At 46.1% G+C, this 22,009-nt stretch overlaps 1 protein-coding gene and 1 long non-coding RNA gene across 9 annotated transcripts in view; one reads left to right on the forward strand and one right to left on the reverse strand.

Annotated features, from left to right (window-relative positions):
- LOC130207020 (C-terminal-binding protein 2-like) overlaps positions 1 to 22,009 on the reverse strand; it is an 84,541-nt gene that overhangs the window by 26,775 nt on the left and 35,757 nt on the right. For 2 of the 7 annotated variants that reach the window (XM_056435387.1, XM_056435386.1), the window contains exon 1: positions 18,787 to 21,130. The exons of 1 other annotated variant lie outside the window; for it this stretch is intronic. In XM_056435387.1, coding sequence (XP_056291362.1) covers positions 18,787 to 20,929 — 2,143 coding nt within the window. In that variant the 5' untranslated portion in view covers positions 20,930 to 21,130. Of the gene's footprint in view, positions 1 to 18,786; positions 21,135 to 22,009 lie in introns of those variants that run through there. 4 more of the 7 variants (XR_008834217.1, XM_056435391.1, XM_056435385.1 and 1 more) reach the window with 4 other exon arrangements.
- LOC130207026 (uncharacterized) lies at positions 8,287 to 9,467 on the forward strand. 2 transcript variants are annotated; one of them, XR_008834219.1, is made up of 3 exons: positions 8,290 to 8,524; positions 9,054 to 9,177; positions 9,271 to 9,467. It is a non-coding gene; the product is annotated as an uncharacterized LOC130207026 (long non-coding RNA). The 2 variants fall into 2 exon arrangements; XR_008834218.1 differs by having other exon boundaries at positions 8,287 to 9,177.

Here is a 22,009-nt window from a genome sequence, read left to right on the forward strand (position 1 = left end):
CCAACACACTTTCCTGTTTCTTTTAAATAAGAGGCATCTCCCAAAACCAAACCACTTCTCTCTCACCCTGACCTGTAAAAAGTAAATCATGCATTTATCTTTTTTTTTTACGGCTTGAAGACTTCACCAGAAGTCACTCTCTCGCCTCCGACTAGTTCAGAACGAAACTGACTAGAACTTATGTAGAAGTGTCACGCCGTCTTAAGAAAACAAAAGGTGACATTCTGCAGCCCTCATATCAGATGGCTCGTTATAAACTGGCCAAGGAGCCCAAAAGGGAGAACATAATCGAGTCGTAAGAATGATCATCACCCTCGGGTGAACTCCTACCACCCAAACTGATCATACACAGCTGGCCTCACAGCCGCACTTGAAGGACAGAGGGCGAGCTACGAACTACAACGGATCGCCACCGCTTCTTTTTATTCACTCCACTTAATCTCTCTCTCTCTCTCTCTCTCTCTCTCTCTCCCCCTATCCATCTCCCTCCCTCCCTCTCTCTCACCCCCTCTCCCTCTCTCTCACCCCCCTCTCTCCCTCTCTCTATATCTCTCTCTCTCCCCCTATCCCTCCCTCTCTCTCCCTCTCTCTATATATCTCTCCCTCTCTCTCACCCCCCCCTCTCCCTCCCTCCCTCTCTCTATATCTCTCTCTCTCTCCCTCCCTCTCTCTCTCTCTCTCCCCCTATCCATCTCCCTCTCTCTCACCCCCCTCTCCCTCTCCCTCCCTCTATATATATCTCTCTCTCTCCCCCTCTCCCTCTCTCTCACCCCCCTCTCTCCCTCTCTCTCCCTCCCTCTCTCTATATCTCTCTCTCTCTCCCCCTATCCCTCTCCCTCCCTCCCTCTCTCCCTCTCTCTATATATCTCTCTCTCTCTCCCCCTATCCCTCCCCCTCTATCTCTCTCTCTCTCCCCCTATCCCTCCCTCTCTCTCTCTCTCTCTCTCTCCCCTATCCCCCTCTCCCTCTCTCCCTCCCCCTCCCTCTCGGGTCGGCACCAGCCGGGGGGAGTTTGGCAGCAGCTTGCCAGTCTCCCCTCCCCGGCAGCCAGAACCCAGAATCTGGACTCAAGGAAACAAAAGCAAAGCCAGAACTGTCCTTATCCAAACACAGAGCCCAACGCCAGACAAAACACCAGACTCGTTCTTCAGCGGGGCAAAAATGCACCACAGTCGGTTTCCAAGTGGCTATTTGCTGTAAACGTCTGTGGCAGCAGAAATAACAAGAGTAAAGATGGTTTGCATTAGGCGGTAAGACATCTTGGCTGGTAGTCTTTTGGAGAAAAATGTAAATTACATGAGTCAATTTCCTGCTATTGTACAGCGACGTATTATTATCAACGGCGAGTATTGTGTGTACGCCAGACAAGTAATAAAGAAACAAAGCTAAGCTTGACTCACTAAATCTAAACCATGTTCAGTGTGACAGCAGATCGCCGTATCCAGTGGCGGTCATGTGATGTTGCATCCCTCAAGGGAAGCTTGAATGGACGGAGACTGATATCCTTCAGCCAGCGCTAATCACAAACTGGAGGATTCTCAAGTAATGTATGAAAACCTTTGGCAGAGTGCGGACGCTAAACCACAAATGGATTACAGATGTTTTCCCGACTAAAAAAGCCCTTTTGGATTCAAACAACACGCATAGAAGTCCTCTTTTTTTTAAACGTGAAAAACAAACAAATAAAAAACAGAACTTATAGAAGTACGCGTCTCCTCGGCGAATACGATCCGGCGTTTAATTCCCTCGTTTTGGAAGCGCCGATCTGCGGAGAAGCGGCTCAGAAAAGCTTCGCTGCCAGACGGCGTGAGTCAGAGCGTTTCACGGGGAGGAGGATCGCTTCCCAAAAAGAGCGCAAACAATCAACGAAAAACAACAACAAAAAGCCCGGCTCTCGCGTGCGGTTCTCCTCTCGGGGGTTTTGGAAATATTTAAATTGCTATTTAATAACATCGCACTCCATCAGCGCGTCCGCTTCTCGTGCGCTCCGTTTCTGACGGATCGCGTGTTCTGGTTTTTGCGGTCCCGCGGATCTGCAGCGGTTCCCAAAGAGGGTTTCATTTGGAGTTAATGCACTCCCCACAGATCCACTGCGGCTTGTTCGGGAGGTCGGCGAACACTTTGAAAAGGTACGATTTCCACTCGGGGGCCGAAGAGTCGTATTAACTTTCCCGCGCTGTTGTACTTTCTTAAATAATTACACTGTGTGCTCTCCCATCCCGTCCGTGTTAACCGCCCTCTGGGACGGTTTAGTATCCTCACTTCACAGAGGAGTGACGCACTTTAGAGACTCTCCCGGTGTGTTTTTCAACGGACGGCCAAGCAGCTTATTCTTTCCACTCTCCTCTTGCTTCTTTATTTCACATCGATTCCCCCCTGGTCTCGTGGTGAAAGGGGACCGAAGTGCTCCTCGTGAGATGCGCGCCCGTGGCCGCTCTTGCGCCGATACCCCCGCGTCAATGGAACAATAAAACTGCGAAAACAAACGGAAGTGAGGAAGATTTTCCATGGCACGATGATGTCAGGGCCACAGCAGCGGTCGCCGAGTTCACAGCGAGCTTTCGGAGAAAACTACTCTGCAGTTTGACGCAGAGCCAACACGGGCTCAACGGGCTTAGGACCAACAGCTGGTTCTGGTTACCTAGCAACTCCCAAGCTGGGGGGGCCTCAGTGATGGGATAGTCCCAGAGTGAGAGGAGGAGGAGGAGGGGGCCGAGCCGATGACCCAGCAGGCTTTCTTTGTGGCAAGTGCAGCAGTGGGACGGGAAAAGCTTGATCTGATGATATCAAATCTTGTCCCCAGAAGGGCAACGGGCCACAGGCCACCCAACCTGGCAACCCACACACGGAGCACGAGGTTTGCACAAGTGGCACGATCCGGCATTTTACACACACACACACACACACACACAAATTGGCTGCACTTATCTTCACACACACCCACTGACGATGACCATTAATGATCAGTTATTCTCCAGGATGTCACAGATTTTGTCGAATTCGACGTTCAAGGGCATTCGCAGCTGTCGATGCCAAATGCTCCCTCTTTCTCTCCTTCTGTTCTCTGAGTGCTGGTTGTGGATGTCCACCTGCAGGCGACGCACAATATTAAAATGGCATTGTTAAACTCTATAACTGCGCATGCAGATGAACCAAAAACCCGGCGCCTGTATTCTCGGGAGCGTCTACTTTCTTTGGCGTGTTTACGATCCCTTGGCATCCGTAGAAAGAGAAGGGAGGCGTAATCTTTTTTTTGGCAGACTCGCCTCCTCCAGGGCCCCCACCGGACCCTCTCAGCGCCGCCACCCCGGCCTGTTTCTTGTTCCACTCTGCGGACGCACAAAGACCTTGTTCGTCCTCCCTCGGCCTGCCTCCTTCCAAAACGTATCGCCACCCAAACGCCCAGCCAAGAGGGTGGGAAGAGATAAAAAGGATGAGAGAAAAGGGAAGGGCGAAAATGTAGAAGTGTACGAGAGAGAGAGAGAGGAGGATAAAAGGCGGAAGCACACGCTGACATAAAGATATCCCAGGTTGTGTTGTGGTAAACAGTGAGAGAGGAGAGGATCCATCCATCACTGTCTCGTCTTTAAATGTTATCTCTTGTGCGAGTAAGGCCTGGACACACACACACACACACACACACACACAGGGACATGTATACACACAAACCTGAGAGGAGGGAGAGGAGGTCTTTAAGCTCTGTTTCACTGACAGTTACAAACTACAGACACAAAATCATGAATTATGAATCACATATCAATCTGCAGAACTCCTTATATTTTCCTGTGAAAATGTAGCACATGTTGAAGAGACTTTTTGTCCTCATGCAGCTTAAAGGTTTCCATCGATTACTATTAGTTCACGCTAAACAAGCTGTTTTTGAAATGTTGACAACGATGACAAATTGGTGAGAAAGTGTGATTAACTTCAGATTATGACCGTGAGCTCCAAGAGTCAATTAAATAAGCGTTTCGTCTTTCAAATATTTTTTTGAATGCAGTTTTTATACTGAATACTAAAAATAATTTGTATTGTTGTTCTTTTGATTTCAAGCATAAAAACGAGCCCTGATAAATCCTCGGATTTAGTATCGAGCCCCACGTACGTCTTTCTGTCAACACAAGCCGCGACAGACAGCATTCACACACACACACACACACACGTCCAAGCGTGACCAGTGTCACACCGAGCAGCTCGTATGTCCACTCCTCTGTGACCTTTGAACCTTCAAACGACGGTCCATCTCATTTCACCTCTTCTCGCTGCTGTGCAGTTATGTGCTTTTAAAGAAAAGGAAACACTGACACGCTTACATCATTGGTGCTTGCCCTCATGCGTGCACGCACACACACACGCTCGCACACACACACACGCACGCACGCACACACACTGTTTTCATGACACACTTCATTGCAAAAACGCAAGAGGCTCATTAGCTTTTACACCAAATCCAACTCCTCCCTCCCCCACCTCGCGCCGTTACACACACACACACCACAGCATTTTATTACTAACCTTGATGAGTATCTCCACACACACACACACACACACACACACATATATGCACAAGACAATTTGAAACATGCTCCTTGCCTGGGAAATGCTGTCTCCACATTCTTCAAATCAGGAGCTGCACATGGCAGAGGAAATGTGGTGGAGAGGGACAAAAAAAGAGGAGAAGAAGTGGGGTTGGGGTGTATTTCTGACACAGTATATATCCCGGGGTTATCCTCTCCTCTCTACTTCCTCCTCCAGCCTCCCTCCTTCCCTCTCTCTGCCTGCTCTTGCTCTCCAACTGCCTGTTTCCAAATCTGTCCTCCTTCGTCACCTCACCCCCAGAAGCTCCATCTCCTAGACGACTGGTGGTCTCGAGCGGGGGGTGGAGAAAGAGAAATGGAAGGTGGCACAGGAGGGCAGTGGGTGAGGGGGAGGACGGGCGAGAGAGAGAGAGAGAGAGAGAGAGAACTACGATGGTCACCCCACCCCCCCCCCCACCGTGTGGTTAGAGCGGCGTCAACTCCTTTCGTCTCCGAAGAGGGGGGGAGGGAAGAAAAATGGGATCTACGCTCGTCTTCAGCCAGCAATCAGCACTTCTGAGCGTCCTCCTCTTCCCGCCTCTTCAGCCAGATCACTCATCTTTTCTCCTCTGCCTCCCTCTTCTCTCCCTTCACGGCAGGTTGGGGCTATTCATTCAGACGTCGGGCTCACTCCGTCAGCCTTTTGTTTTGCGAGTCACAGAAAGAGAGCGAGAGAGAGAGACCGAGAATGAGAGAGAGAGAGAGGGTAAGGGGTGGGGGTGGGGGGAGAATAATGGTAAAAGACGGGGGGGGAAAAGGCAGAGAAAACAAGCCGGTGCCACAGCTATGCAGAAGAAAAGAAAAGAGGGAGGTAAATAAAAAATCCTTGAAGAGCACCAGTCAGAGCGAGAGGTGCAGCGCTCCTGGCACACGTCCGACTCCCTCTTCCATTCGCTCCGACCTTCCCCTTCGCTCAACATATTTTCCTTCCTTCTTTCATTTTTTTCTCCCTTTTTTCTTCCCCCTCCCTCCCTCCCTCGCTGCCTTTCTGTTTTATTATTTGTGATCCGGCCTTCACGGTCCTTTAAGAGTGCCAGCCCCTCCTCCTCCTCTTCTTCTCAGTCTCACTCCGTCTTGCTCACAAACTCTCCGACACAATCCCAGTCTGCAATTTCCATCCTCGCTCTCTCTCTCTCTCACAGGAGCCGATTGGTTTTGCCTCGCCTCCCTTCTCTCGGGCTCCGACGCCGCGGCGCTCGCGTCAACACTTGTCACGCTTTGCACAAAGGACCGAGACGAGCGCGGAAATCCCGAGACACAGGTGATCACCGTTTCATACGACGACGAACACAGAACTGGAAGAAAGGCACGCGGGATAGACGGGTCACGTGTAACTCATCACACGATAATCTGTGATCGGTCTTTCTGATTGGAAAATCCTGCAGTTGCAACATGAATAATAGACGCAACAATATCTGAAACAATTTCTACACACCTGCCACTGAGCTCTCGGGGGATCAGAGGAAGGCATGACGCGTGTTTCTCAGAGGAGTGACTGTGCAGACACGAGCACAAAGGATTCCGACTGATGGTAACACAGCTGGAGTCTAATTGATCCTGAGATATGAACCCAAGCGCGGGACGACAGCAGGTTTACTGCGACGCAAGTCTGAGACTTTGCCTTTGACGGACGCCTTAAAAAGGATTTTGATAATGAAGGTTAACCCTCCTGTTACCTTTACATTTTCTAACATATTTTACCCTCGGGGTCAATTTGACCCCAGCAATTAAAACCTCCAGAAAATTATTAGCATTAATATTGTTTCCCAAGTTTAAGTGTGAGGTACTTTATGTTTGTTTGTTGACTACCTAAATAGCCCTTTAAATATATAAAAAAGTTGATATTTCTTATATGTTTGACACAAAAAAGTTGATATTTCTTATATGTTTGACACAGTGAAAAACAGCCTGGGGTCAAATTGACCCGAAAGAACACCGACGTTAAACATTGAATGGGGTCAAATTGACCCGAAAGGTAACAGGAGGGTTAACCCTTAGGGTCAATTTGACCCCATTCAATGTTTAACCCTCCTGTTACCTTTAGGGTCAATTTGACCCCATTCAATGTTTAATGTCGGTGTTCTTTGGAGTAAATTTGACCCCAGGCTGTTTTTCACTGTGTCAAACATATAAGAAATATCAACTTTTTTATATATTTAATGGGCTATTTAGGTAGTCAACAAACAAACATAAAGTACCTCACACTTAAACTTGGAAAACAATATTAATTCTAATAATTTTCTGGAGGTTTTAATTGCTGGGGTCAAATTGACCCCGAGGGTAAAATATGTCAGTAAATATAAAGGTAACAGGAGGGTTAAGAAGGGCTTCCGGGTCTCCGTACCCAGACACACAACACTGCTTTGGTACAGGGAGCGTGCATTCGGAAAACTGGCCTCTGTTACAGTTCGGTGGCGGAATCGTGTTCATAATCAATGACAAACATTGTTGATTGTTCAAGCTTTTCCAATGTAAAGCGTCACTTATCTTTCCTCGTAATGCATCCAAGTAGATAAAAGATCTTTGCGTTTGGATTGGTCGGTCGGATAGAAGACGAAAACACTATTTGAACGTATCGCCTCGGGATATTACGGTATGAGGGAACAGTAGATAAATCAACAGTTGTGCAGCCATAAAACTTTTGTATTAGTGCATGACAGATATGTCACATTGCCAGATACTGTAGGTAAGACATACAGTGCATTCAGTGTAAAGATTTTCTAAGATTTGATCTGATTTTTTCCTATGGAACGGTTTGATGACTGAATGAAGCATTCTCACATTTACATGACATCTACAAAGTGTCCAAAATCTATGATAATGCAAACCCTGTTCACACAATAATTGTGAGTTACCTGTGACGGCGGAGTGAACACATGAACGAGTTCGACCCTTTTGTCTATCGGACTGTCGTGTCCTGTGTGTATCGATTGTTCAACGGGACTGTCGTGAGGGTAAAAGGCTCCATTGAGGAGGTTCGGTTACGACGTGTAATCAGAGATCACAAACCGGGCCTGGAGTAAAAAAAAAAATTTAAAAGCCTCATTCATGAAAAGAGAGCGCTGGAGGGAGAAGGGGTCCACGGTATAATATGACCTCCAGACATTCCCCATCCCATCTGCCTCTTCCTCTTGCCAAATGATTGAAACACGCATGAGGGCGAGAGGAGAAAGAGAGATGGCACAGCTGCAGGTGGACGACAGATGTTGAGGCTGTGTTTGTGTCGGCTTTTCAGGGAGGCGACTGCAGCGCATACATTCTTGTTCCCCCATTCATAACCCGTCTGTGCATCGCTCCGCCACCATCACTCTCCTCCACCTTTCTCTGTGACTTAAGCCAACTGGCCTGATTAGAGGGAGAATGAGATGTAAAAGAGGACGGGCGTGTGTGTGTGTGTGTGTGTGTGTTGAGGGGATGAATGGTGGAAGGCGTTGCTTATTACACCTTTCATGTATGCTGCAGGCTTAGACAAATAGAGTGTGAAGCACCATTAAAATGAGACGGTGAACAAATTCGTGGACGATTATGCACACATGCACACGCTGATGCCGACTCATCCAGCACCTGGTTGCCTTAACCCTCCTGTTACCTTTAAGGTCAATTTGACCCCATTCAATGTTTAACGTCGGTGTTCTTTGGGGTCAATTTGACCCCAGGCTGTTTTTCACTGTGTCAAACATATAAGAAATATATCAACTTTTTTGCTCGATGGTGTTTTGAGCCCTCACCGGCGCCTTCCAGGCAGCCGCTGCCTGGAAGGCGCCGGAAGGTGGTCCCGCCCCCCAAAACTCTGATCCAATCAATGCGCTACCCCCACTTGGAGCGGAGCGCATATTCAAATCCACTTTTTGGAGCGCATTGCATATTCAAACCCGCGCATTTGGAGCCAAACCCACTTGGAGCGCATTTGGAGCGCATTTAACCCACTTGGTTCAACAATTTCAAAGGTACGTAGCTATTTTTGGGCCGGCTAATGTTGTGGTAATGTTATTTCAACCTGCTAGCTAGCAGATAGATGATGCTAATCTTAGCTGTGGTAATGTCATTTCTACCTGCTAGCGAGCTAAATCTGGTTAAAACATTAGGTAACAAAGTAAGATTAATTACTGCAGATTAATCACTGTATTTGAGTGATTGTTAATGGTTAGTGGTTATCTTTCAAATGATGCCTGTGAGGCACTTGACGTTGAGACTGGTTGACTTCCAGGCTGCTTTGGAATAAGGATACCTCTGAGGCAGCCACCAGTTTTGGATAACTCTGAGGCATCATAGGTAGTGTTGACTACTTTATATCAATAAATAACTACTTTAAAGACTTTAAAGACTACTTTATATCAATAAAGAACTTCAGAAAGCCAGCTCCAAACTATTACACCCCAGTGTCAATAAGTGTTTCATTGTCACATTGGTATGTGCATCAAATCTGAATTTAATACTGTGTTCGTGTCATGATATGTCTTTCCCATTTTTGTTAAGGCGAAGCCAAGGACCTGTGCTCCTCCGTCGGTGCTCTGGCTGCCAGGAGCATCGAATTTAAAGAAGTGGCCATGCTGCCGGCATCAGACCCCACTGTGGCCACAGGGAGAGCCACGGAGTTCAAGTAATTTGCAATATTCCACATCCTATATCTGGGCTCTGACAGGTTTAATAGACATTATTTATCCTGAATTTATGTTTTTATCTTTTCCTCCAGACAACAGCTCCAGCACCTCGCCAACCAGGTGAGGTCAAATGAGCAATTTGACCTCCTCACGCACACCTTGGGGCCAGGAATGGTAGAGGTGGTGGTGGATATTTTTTAAAAGTGTGTTGACACACACATTGAAAATATTAACAATTAGCAATTTGTTGTTTGTTGTGTTCATTAATTAAATATCTTCATGTTCTACATCACTGTGTATGTGTCGTGAATTGGAAGTGTATTGAACTTGGCATCTTGATTTAACTAGTCTGATAATTTAGCTAGCTGGGCCTGAAATCGCATGGTGTAAATTACAGATCCGACATGTTATGCATGTGGATTAAGGCAAATAGTCATGGTAACACAATATGTCAACACTAATTTCTACAGCTTCACATAAGGGTTTATTCCAGTAGAGTGTTACAAGTTAATGAAACCTCAACTTACATTAAATTTTTTTTTTAAATGTATCGTCAGAGGACACACACATGATGGAGGAGAGACATGACTGATGGGGTGTGACATATTCTTTATTGAAAATAAAGGCCAAATACAACCCTCATACACACAGTAAAATGGTAAAAACAAAATTTCACACGCAAACAGCTTAGTTTACTAAGCACGAAGGATGGCAGAATTTAATACACTATAAATATTATCTAAATATTTTATTGGGGCAGTGTGGGACAGGTCGGAAAACTGGGGAAAGACTAGTTATGGGTTCGCTGTCTTCGCCTGCGCTTAAATGCCCCGTCGTGATGGACAGTTTGTATCTGCCGCTTGTTGTGGTCTGTCTTTGAATAGTTTGCAATCAGGTGGAGCAGTCCTCCTCCTGATCTCCTCCACCGTTATCTGGTATCTTTGTAAAAATAATTTCTGAGTCACACTCAAAGAAGGTTTCAATGTTTCAACAATATTATTCGTAACAATATTAGGATTTCATCTTCTTTACATACAGTACAGTATTGTACACATGTAATGTCTGTACATAGCCCTTCTGTCTTTACTGCCATCCCAACAGATGTTCCTATAACCCAAAACTGTGATGGGCTCTGGAAACCAGTCACATGGTGAAAAGGGACATTTTTGAGATTAGAGTGAAAATACTAGTAGGTCGAAACTCAGTATTTTGGTGAAATTGGGTTTTGATTCAATTATTATTCTATAACATGTCTATCATCCCTAAACATATCTACTTGTTTTTCATTAATTGAATGTGTTAAAATGTGCTTTATTCAACCAGCCAGTCTATTTAGAACCCCTCTTTAAAGTTGTTTTTGTCAAAATTCTATTCCATGAAATCTAACTGATCAGCTGACTTTGGGCAATCATAACATTTGAAACAGACAAATAATGAAAACATATTTGAAACAAGCTTGAAGTCAGCTTCCAAAGGTCAAATTTCACCATGTGACTGGTTTTCCCAGATCCCATCACAAATGGTCTCAGCACTGTTACTACCACACTACCACTAAAAATATAAACCTGTCTTGAAGAAACCTATGCCTAGCTGTGCACTTCACCTTTTGCTCCGATGCCCCGAGCATGTCCTCAAAAGGCTGTGGACATTCTGAAATGCCGGCTGGGATGGGGCAGTAGGGCTTGGTGGAGCAGCAGGGCCGGATGGGGCAGGAAGGGTGGATGGAGCAGCAGGGCTAGATGGGGTTGGGGCTGGGGCGGAGGCTCCACCAACCAGTGGTGACTGGTGGAAAATTGCGATCTTTGCAGATGGTCCTATAAAGTAACAAGAAGTAACCAAATTTGCTATATGAGGAGATGAACTAGTGTTGTAGTACTCGAGTCCAGATGGCAAGATAAAGAATAACTTACCACCTTTTGACACCTGCAGGGCCTTCCGCTTCCATCCTACTGTATAAAGACATTGCAAGGAACTAATAAGTATTTTTTGGGGAATTATTGAAGTCATTGTTAAATGTCAGTGTGTGAAAGAGACTTAGATTTAGTCATTAAAGTAGGTCTAGGTTGAACCTTACCCTTCCTGGGCGCCATTTCTTCATGAACTGAAAGAGAAAGGCAATATGAGTGTGATTAGTATTATCACATAATGTTAGGCATATGCAATGTTAAAGTAATCTGGCAGATTTATTCAATAGGCCTATCTGTATGAGGAGGCATGAGGACAATTTAACTAAGGGATATCAGTCTACAGTCAACCAGTCTCAACATCAAGTGCCTCACAGGCATCCAAAGCTAATTGGCTGCCTGAGAGCTAACCAGTGTTAGGAAGCAGCCTGGGAGTCAGCCCTCTTAATGTCCGTCTAGATGCCTTACAGGTATCTAAAACCAACTGGATGCCTGTGAGTTAACCTGTATACCAACGACTAGGCAGCCTGGCAGTCAACACTACCTATGATGCCTCAGAGTTATCCAAAACTGGTGGCTGCCTCAGAGGTATCCTTATTCCAAAGCAGCCTGGAAGTCAACCAGTCTCAACGTCAAGTGCCTCACAGGCATCATTTGAAAGATAACCACTAACCATTAACAATCACTCAAATACAGTGATTAATCTACAGTAATGAATCTTACTTTGTTACCTAATGTTTTAACCAGATTTAGCTCGCTAGCAGGTAGAAATGACATTACCACAGCTAAGATTAGCATCATCTATCTGCTAGCTAGCAGGTTGAAATAACATTACCACAACATTAGCCGCCCAAAAATAGCTACACTTTGAAATTGTTGAACCAAGTGGGTAAAAACACCATCGAGCTTTATATATTTAGCCAAATCTAGTCAACAAACAAACATAAAGTACCTCAAACTTAAACTTGGGAAACAATATTAATAATTCCAAGTGGTATATTTAAAGGGCTATTAACAAACAATAATAATTTTCTGGAGGTTTTAATTGCTGGGGTCAAATTGACCCCGAGGGTAAAATATGTTAGTAAATGTGAAGGTAACAGGAGGGTTAAGTTAGGCGGCCTCAAATGTGTGTTTTGGCCAAATATCATTGAATAGGATTGAATAGGAAGTGATGGCTGCTCACACACGGACAGACACACACACACACACACACACACACACACATCCTCCTCCCTGGGTGAGACTAAAAACAGAGTGAAACACAACCCCATCTACAGCCCCGTGTGATCCTGAACACGACTGACATGCCTACTGAGAAATGTTTAATATTTTCCTTGGGTGCAAATGAGATTCATGTGCACCTCTAAACATATCCCCCCCCCCCCCCTCGCTTTTGTTAAAACATAGCCAAGCAAAGTGTCAAGTTCTGCAACGCCTGGTCACACACACACACACACACACATGTACACACACACACACACACACTCACAGTGCATACAGAGAACATGGTCATCTTTGTCTGTTCATTCTCGTTTAACACCCGTGAAGATTTCATTTACTCAAAATGAATAATTCAGGGTGACCGAGAGAGGAGGAAAGCAGAAGAAAGGAGAGAATATGAGGTGATGGGGAAGGAGAGGTAGCAAGAGGAGAGGATATAAAAGCGAAATAAAGATGAGGAAATGAGGGGAGAAGATGAGGAGGGAAGGAAAGCTCTGTGGAAAAGGAGAGTCGGAGTGAGGGGCTTTTTCACGGTCCTCATTTCACTGCTTTTATTTTCCTTTTCTTTTCTTTTTTTCGACAATTGTTCGGGCATGTGACCTCTTGTATTGGTCCTTCCTCCACCTGTGCACACACAACCCACAGTTAATCACTTCAAGTCTCGCTGAAAGGATGCAGCAGACTGGCCAGAAAGAGCTTTTCGCCTCCGCGGTCAGACTTCACCTTTCAAGGTCCGGTTTCTGTTCACGGCCCCCGTACAGACTATTATCACACGACGACACCCACAAACAAACAGGCACGGCCTGGCGGGCGAGCATCATTCACTCTCAGGTAATTATGTTGTTTATATAAAGAAGAAGTAGAAGGAACACAATTGCAGGATTAAAAAAAACAAGCTGGGAGTTACTGTTAAAACACCAAGCTACCCTAATTTAAAACTATTCCTCAATTATTCTATCCATACGGAATTCAATAACGCATTGATTGATGATGTCATTTGATAAACAAAAAAATCTAACTTGTTCAAGCTATTTAATGCGATAACTGAGCTGCTATTTTATTCAGCACTTGGAAACACATTGTGAGGGTCATCTTTCATTTTCTAACATTTTATAGACCAAACAATAAATAGATTAAATCAGACAAATCAATACACATGATTATCAGTCGCAGTCTCAACACTGGCGGTTTAGGTTTACAAAGCGCTCTTTTTTCTCATCATAAAAAGCACCAAATAAAAGCTTTAGGTTTTCCTCCCCTCTGTCTCTTGCGCCAAGAAGCATGACACAGTTTATGTTTATGTAATCACGGATTTATAAGAATCTATCACTGCCTCTAAAGCAGTCGATACTCAATATCCAATCAAAAGCAGCCCTCTGTGCGTTTAGATCCAGTCCTGGGTCGCTCTATTTTCTCTTCTGGTCTGCTGTTTTTAGTTTGGTGCAATCATCTCCCATCGTCGTCCCACTTTCCTCGTTTCCCTAATTCCCCTGCAGACGGGCTCTGTAACCCACAACCACAGTCGTGAATGAATGTGCTGAGCTGGGTATGACGTTTGTTTAGAGACATATTTCTCCCATTACCTCACACACACACACACACACACACACACCTCTACTCTCGTTCGGAGAGTGTCAGAGCAAAAGTGTTTCCTACAAAGATTAATTTACAAAGGGAGGGGGAAAAAAAGAGAAACTGGGATCAATTTGTCCAAAGAAAAAGACGAAGAGAAAATGAGCACTTGAGATTTGTAGAGATCAAATCCTGTGAATGTCACCGCTGACTTTATTCACTCGTGAGGAGGAAAATAAATCACTGCCTGATATCAAGTGAAACATCTGTGCCGTAACAGGCGCCACACCTGCACACAGCAGCTTGCGTTTCCGCGTAAACACAAACAGCACACGGGCTGTGTGGAGTTTGTGATGTGGGAGAATAGGATATCCCCGATGTTCCTCAACAGAACTCATGATTAATTATTTAAACTTTGCAAATTTGCTTTGGCTCTAAATACTACGACACACATTAGCCTGGGCCGCCATTGCATTTGGTTACTAAATATTGAATTGTAGCGAATCAATTCATACAAAATGTAAATGAAATACTCTGCATTCAGTTATATAGAATGGAGAGTATTAAGGAGCCTGTTACTTTGTTTTTTATGAAACAAACAGATATGTTCTGACACAGTTACTGATCTTTTGTAGATTTAAGCAAACCAGTTCACACATCAGTACTCCAACTGCCAAGTACTTAATTTTGTACCCACACCAAGTCAACACAGCTTTTACATACATTTAAATGTTACCTTTTAAAGATTGAAACAGAAGGGGTTTTACATTTTAAAAAGGCACAGTTACAATAATGTCCTTGTCGATCCTTTGTTGCCCGGAAAAAAACACCAATCTAATCAATTAGCTGCATTCCTAAAGGTTGGAAGCACGGGTGAGTTCAGAAGGAAAAAAGCTTCACGCCAGAGTGACCGGCCAGCGTAACAAAAAAGACCTTTGACTGTCCGCCCAGATTAGGGCCAAAGTTGGACCCTCAAAGTCTAAACGCAACACGGACAGCTCGCCTCATCTCCATTGAGAGTCCACGGTTGACTGACAGCTGTCAACGCCCTCTTTCCCCTCCCCCACCCTAAAAGCAATCATCATCTATCAGTAGCTGGAGTGTGTGTGTGTGTGTCTCTCTCTCTCTCTCTCTCTGTCCCTCCCTCTCTCTCTCTCTCTCTTGCTTAATCCCTCACTCTATATGTAACTGCCGGAAGCTTTGACCTGGACCCAGTTAATACATAATCTACCACCTCCAGAACTAATACACCACAACCCTCCCCCATCATCGTGCTAGGCCTAAACAAGGAGGAAATATCACGGCGAGTGTGTCGTGCGGATCAAAACTGACCTGAGCCGGCATCAGGTCGCCTCGCCAGAGTCCACGGAAAGAAGCCAACACACTCCGCAGGGTGGAAGTGGAAGAGTGGAAGTCCCACAGTATCATACACGGTGATTATGCCGGGTGGGGGATGGGGCGGCCTAGTTAGTCATATAAAGGCGGGGTCTTGCTCAAGGGTATTCCACAAAGCATCATATACTGAGGAGGGCGGGGGCATGCCATCTGTATTTACACATGGGCTATTAGTTCAGAGAGAAATTCTTCTTTCTGGTTGTGGGTGCAACTCACTGCCATAAACAAATAATTGTCTGATGCTTTCAGAATATCAGGAGTTTAGAACAAATGGGATTTTAAGGAATTCAAAAAGCGTTATTGCTACAATGTAATGCTAAACATTTCAAAATTAAGTTTGAACTTAGGTTAAATAATATTTTTGTTGGTCTAAAATGTATAATTCCTGTAAAAATATGCAAGAAAATTAAAAAAATCTAGCACCCAGAAAAGGGATGAATATATAATTAATGAATACTTTCTTCCTGATGCATTAGCTAACACAGGCATTAAAAAATTTGTTTAAAAAAAAAATGTAAATTTGCAGTGTTTTCTGACAATGGACCGACCCTTTAACCAGAAGCAAATCTGCCTACGATTACCACTTAAACCAACGTTGCCTAGCAACATACAATTTAGGAATATGCTTTCAGAGCAGCTTTGTGGCTGTGTCCATTAACAGATGAAATTACCAAAGTAACAAATGTCAGCCACATGCAAATGAGGTCTACTCTGCTGACTGTGTGTGTACCAACAAAGCTATTTGTCGTTGGCAGACGTGAAGAAAACCTTTCAGAAGCAAATCTCGTCCTGCGCTAAGAGCAACAGTCTGTTTTGACAGTCACGCAATGGGGATCGTTTAGTACCTGCTCTCTTAGGGACTAAATATCTGAAAGGCGAGAGAGAGCAATCATGTGCTCCCAGTCTGCCTTGGCCCTCATTTTATTCCATTTCAACCTACTGGCAAGGTGAGGAAGCTCACAGAGTCTCGCAGGAAGCTGGTCTGAACAAAATGAGAATATCTGTGGATTAGGGCAGCAGTGGAAATGGAGGATCGGAAGGATTACACCCCTCCTCTCTCTCTTCTCATTACAACCTGCGCAGAGAAAAGTACACACTATCGCAGATCGGCCATCAGCACTGTAATTCGATTTTATCCGTCTAGTGATGCTGCTAGTCAGCCTCTAGTGAGCAGGTGTTGATGGAGAAATCGGTCCTTATTGCCCAAAATGTCTGCAATATACTTTTATCAGGACACGGGTGTGAAAAGAAGATACTTTTATTCTTCTGAATCAAAGCTTTAATCTGATATGGGTAAATTATTCAGGTGATGAGACAATAAAAATGCCTTTACTGACTGAGCTCATTTCATTTCAGACTGAAATCAAAACAATTTGGGACAGAGGTCAAAATATTAACAAAACTGCCGGGAAAAACAATGAAAATTGTGCCTTTGCCTCAACAGTCAGATCAGTGACACACAGTGACAACAGCAGGACTGATGCACCCACCTTATTATCATAATGCAATAAAACATCCATGTTTACACCAACCAGAGCTCGGGGGCTGTGAAGAGCAGAAAGGACTTCATCAAAACCAGCTGCACTTACAATACCGGAGCTAAAGAGCTACATACGACTAATCATGCTTTCACCGTGATGCAGTTTAATAAATACTGCATCGATGAGGCGGATTAAATGATTTTAAAAAAATGGCCTGAGCTTTTTATTTTGCTCCAACTACTCACCAAGGGCATTCAGAATGAGCTAAATGAGAACAAATATCTTTGCAAGGACACATTCAGTCACACATGTTGTTCAAACATAAACGCTAGAACACCGTCAACCCTACTGCACCCGATATCAGACCTTTCTGATGATAGAAGTTGTTCGGTTGTAATAGTTTATTTTGATAACATCTGCAGAGGTCTTATGTTTTAAATTAATACATATAGAAAGATATTATAATAGAAAATATTAGGGAGAATATTGATATTGTTATTAATGTATTATGAAGCATAGGGGTAATGTTTACTCTATGCAAATGTAAAGGGCAAGAATTAATGTATGTTGCATGAGAGTGACTGTATGTTAGTGTTATAGATTGACGAGGCCGGTTGAATTCCGTCAAGTGACGACAATAACAAGAGACTTTTATTGTGAAAGTGACTTTAATGCGGACAATAACAAGACGGGACTCTTATTGTGAAAATACTTGTTTAGCGACTTGACCGGAAGTGACGTTTTGACCGGGGCCAGTGAGATTGAGTATGAAACTCCGTGGATTAGAGAAATCGGGAGCCGAGGAAGAGCGCCTTGAATGTTTGTTTTACACTTCCTGCCATTAAATATTGATAACTTAATTCACGCGCGTCCGGAAGCCTGGTTTCCATCATCTGTGAAGTGCCCAGTTTCAGAACTACTTTACAAAGTCCTAATATGAACCGTTCACACGTGAATGCAGCGACTGACGTACTGTAAGATGAAGAGAGTGTGCCGTTGTTCAAATCTAAAAGGTATCAGAAAGGCTGCCGTCAGCTGTTCCTCCCAAACCGCCTCATCAATCCTGGTTTGTGTTGTACTTGAAGTCATTCTGACAAAAGAACCACGTGAGATTACTGAAATAATAACGTGACACAAAGTATATGGAAGTCTGACAAATCTGCCTTTGACAGAGAAGGGCGGACAAGAAAGCGGGATTCGAGTATCGTTTTCGGATCGCGGAAAATGTAGAAACTAAAAGTAGGACAGGGCATGGATTGCCAGAATGTCGAAGCTAAAGTTATCTTTCGACAATATCAATTATAATCCTGTTCAAAACTGTTTTGGAAAAGAGATAGTCAGACTGCAGTTTAGATTTCACTCCAATGGACTAGATGAGAGAAAAAAAGCTTCACCATTCGTATCGATTGTCGCCGTGATGAGAACAAACACAGGTCGGCAAACAAATGACAGCACCGACCGGAAAGATGAAACGATTTTTAAAAAGTGCTCACTTAACATTCTCATTGTGTTTGGGCTTTCTTAAGGTCACGGAGTATGCATTACACCAGCATCCACGTTCAGCTAAATAGATCACAAGCCCCTCAGCTGAATGATGGTTTCACAAACCAGAATACACTCAACGACAAAACACAGTGACAGAGACGGTACGCACGCCAAGGATTCATCACAATGAAGGGTGAAAAATACATTTCTGGTGCCTGCTTATTTTTTTTAATAGAAAAGACGACAACCCAACACTCAAGTTGTTGCTTTCCGTGTACTGAATGGCTCTTAGAAATGTTCACCGCAATGTGAGGGCATGATATGATTCTTAACAATGCAGCAGCAGTGCTTCGAGGAGCTATTCAAAACAAGGAGAGGATTTGAGAAAGTAGTCTGACATAAAGCATGATGAAGAGCTCGGGGGGGAAAAACAATGTTCTTATCTATTTAAAAATGTGAAACAGCCAAGAGAGAGTGAGAACAAATTGAGTGAGAAAGCTGACAAAGAACAGATGATAAGGATGAAAGGAGAGAAAAAAGGATTTACTTGTATCTGGTGACATCATAGTGGACACGATGACTGGTGGGCCAGTGCGTCTACTTAGTTTCTGGTTAACAGCCAGGGCACTTTGGCCCGGTGGTCCCATAGGGATGAGGACATTGTCCGGGGCAGGTCCCCCAACCGTACGCATCATCTGAGGACTGGGGTGAGGGCTGTGCATGGGGGACAAAGGCAGTAGGTTCCTGTCCCTCTTCATCAGCTCCATAGGTACTGTGTAATTGGTGGAGTAAGCTTTGGGGACCTGTTGTGGCGGCTGTGTGAAAGCTGGCAGGGACACAGGCATCTGCTGTGGCATACCCGACATGGAGTGCATAGACCCTTGCATGGCATGCATTGACCCGGTCATTTGCTGTGGCATCATCTGCATACCATGCATGGGCATCCCGGAAGAGTAGGCGGACATGGGTCTTGATTGAACAGGCATAAGTGCTCCAGCGTATGACCCCGGGGAGCGAGGCGGCTGACCTGCGTAGCCTCCAGACACTTCCATGAGGTGCTGCGATGGGGCGCTGTTGGGCCTCCTCGCCATCCTCGGGGAGATGGTCTGCATGGCCCCAGGGGTCTGGGGGTGCATCATGTGGGCGTCCACGGTCAAAGCCTGCGAGGGGTGCATTGAGCGGTGACGCTGCTGCTGCTGGTAGATGTCTGAGCGATGGCTAAAGCTATTGGAGCGGCCTCTCGTGGGCGCCTGAGGTTGGGGAGGGGCCGGCGGAGCTTCGGGGGGCCGCTTGCAGTTGCGGACCAAGCGAGATAGGACGCGAGCCTGGCCGAGGTTGGCGGCGACGGTGCGGACATCGTTCTCCTCCATCACGGCCAGCATGCCCGTGGAGTCAAACCCCTGCTGGGCGAGCGAGGAGACGGTGCTCTCGGAGAGGCCCTCGTTCCGCAGCAGGGCGAGGAACTCGGGGTCGACCGTCTTCTTGGGGTCCAAGAGCAAATGCGCCTGTGGGGCAAGAGGAGCGGGAAGTGGAGGGATTGGTAGAGGAGGGGCTGGAGATTGGACCACCTGTGCAAGGGCAGGTGCAATTGGAGCGACTGCCGCGGTCTGCGCGACGGCAGGTGGAGCGGCCAGCGGAGCCATCGTGGAAAGGTTCGGGTCGGAGGAAGGCATTGCGGGTGGAGGTGGCAGGGGCTGCTGCTGTTGCAGATGCAACTGTTCTTGCTGAAGTTGCTGTTGCTGCAACTGCTGCTGTTGAAGCTGTTGCAATTGTTGCTGTTGAAGTTGCTGCTGCTGTATTTGTTGCTGCTGTAATTGCTGCTGCTGTTGAACGGTGAAGGGCGAGGTGTTCTCTTGCCTCATAATCATACCTTGACTGGAAGGATCTACGACCAGACAGGTAGCAGCCGGCTGCTGGGGATCCAACGGGCGGCCATTCACATCTGTATAGACTGTCTGACCGGTCATCGGTGGAGGCTCACCGGCATACCGAGGAGACGCGTGCTCCATACCATAGTGCGCAGGAGATGGCTCCCGAGAGGGTATGCGCTGTTGGCCATCCGGCGTCATTCTGGCAGCAGTTACCGCACCGAGTTCCCTGTACCCCCGGCTCAACTCGTGAGCGGTTGGAGGAGGGGGCGGAGGGAGAGGCGATACAGGGGCTTGAGGTCCTGCTCTTCCTCCCTGACCGTGATCCCACACGGCACGAGCCCCGGGCGCCAGCCCAAAATGAGAGCCTGGCCGACTTAGTGGGTGAGGCGGTGGAGGCTGGCGTTCGGGCCGGTAAAAGCCCTCGGGTGGCCGCGCAGTCATGGCCGGGTCGTGGGAAAAGTAATCCTGATGCGGAATGGATCCTCGCTGAGCCACGGGCACTCGTTCGTAACGGTTTAGATCCGGCACAGAGCCCTTCCTCAGCCCCCGCGGGTCTTGTCGCTCCCCGTAAACCTGTCCGCATGGAGAGCCTTGGCAGGAATACGGGTCGCGTTTCAAATCCAGGTCAGGGGGATGCACTCCTGCTGGAGGGTCGTACCACCCGCCTCCCTCTCCGTATGTCAGAGAGCTCCGCCGGCCAGCTACTCTTGCCTGCTGCTCGTAGACACTTTCAGCCCTCTCCCACTGACCCTCATTCCCCCCGAATGTGTCCCAACTGTGGGAGCGACCGAGACTCGACTGTTCGTTAGGGACAAGCATTGGCAAAAAAAAAAAAAAGTAGAGAAACGGATTACGAAGGAAAAGAAAAAAGAAGAAAAAAAAGCACAGAGACGGAAAGAAAATGTTCCGCTTCGAACTGCGTTTGTGAAAGTTGTCTTTCAAGTCGTCTTGTATTGTAGCACCAACAAAAATGTAACAGAGAGAGGCAAGAGGACAAGAAGCAAAAAGGAAGATGAAGCTGTGTGTACCGTTTCACCTGATATCGGATTGTAATATCGTACGTCCGCGCTATCAGGTGACTCCCCCTTTGGCGGTCCGTCCTTGAATAATTAATCTCTGGTCATGCTGCCTTGTTGTGCGCGAGGAAAGAGGACGCCACACACAAACACTTTACACAAAACCACACAAACACAGTGCAATGCAAAGGTAGCACAGCTACTCCACGGAAGACACGGAGGCCGGGGGCATGCATGAGACGGCCACCAAACGTTGAGAAGATAATTTAAAAATATATATAATTTAAAAAAAACGAAAGGAGTGGATAGGTTGGGATGGGCAGGGGCTTGTACTAATCCAGTGGGGTTTATCTCCCGCTTCTCTGGGACGTTTTACTCGCTCCGCCGATTGCTATGAGGGATTACAACTAAATAAAGCCTGTTTAATTCCCCTTCCCACTGTGACGTCATGTGAACCAGATACAGGCGTATCTGGTGATGATGATGAGGATGATGAGGAGGATGATGGCAATGATTAAGAGTCTACCCCCCAAACCCCCCTACCCTTTATTGAAGAGCCACCTACCTGCAGTTGTGGATGCTGCACTGTCGTCAACAGGTTTCTAGTGTTGAGATTCTCAGCGCGGGGAGGGGAGGCCAGACAGGGCGCCGGCTTCATTGAATACAAATGAAATACAGTTCTCTCGGGCTAAGTCCCATGTGCTGTCAGTAAACATCAAATCCACTCTGATTGGACACTAATCCTCCGGGCCCCACGCGACCGCTGCCCAACTCTGAACTGTCCTTGATGCCTTGGCGGCGCTCGCAGCCACTGCCCTTCTCGGCTCGATAGAAGATCACTCAGACCTGCCGTTTGTATGTTGACTGGAGGACATGCAGACAG

Source organism: Pseudoliparis swirei, chromosome 17 (assembly GCF_029220125.1).
Source record: "Pseudoliparis swirei isolate HS2019 ecotype Mariana Trench chromosome 17, NWPU_hadal_v1, whole genome shotgun sequence".
In the NCBI taxonomy this organism is placed as follows: Eukaryota; Metazoa; Chordata; class Actinopteri; order Perciformes; family Liparidae; genus Pseudoliparis; species Pseudoliparis swirei.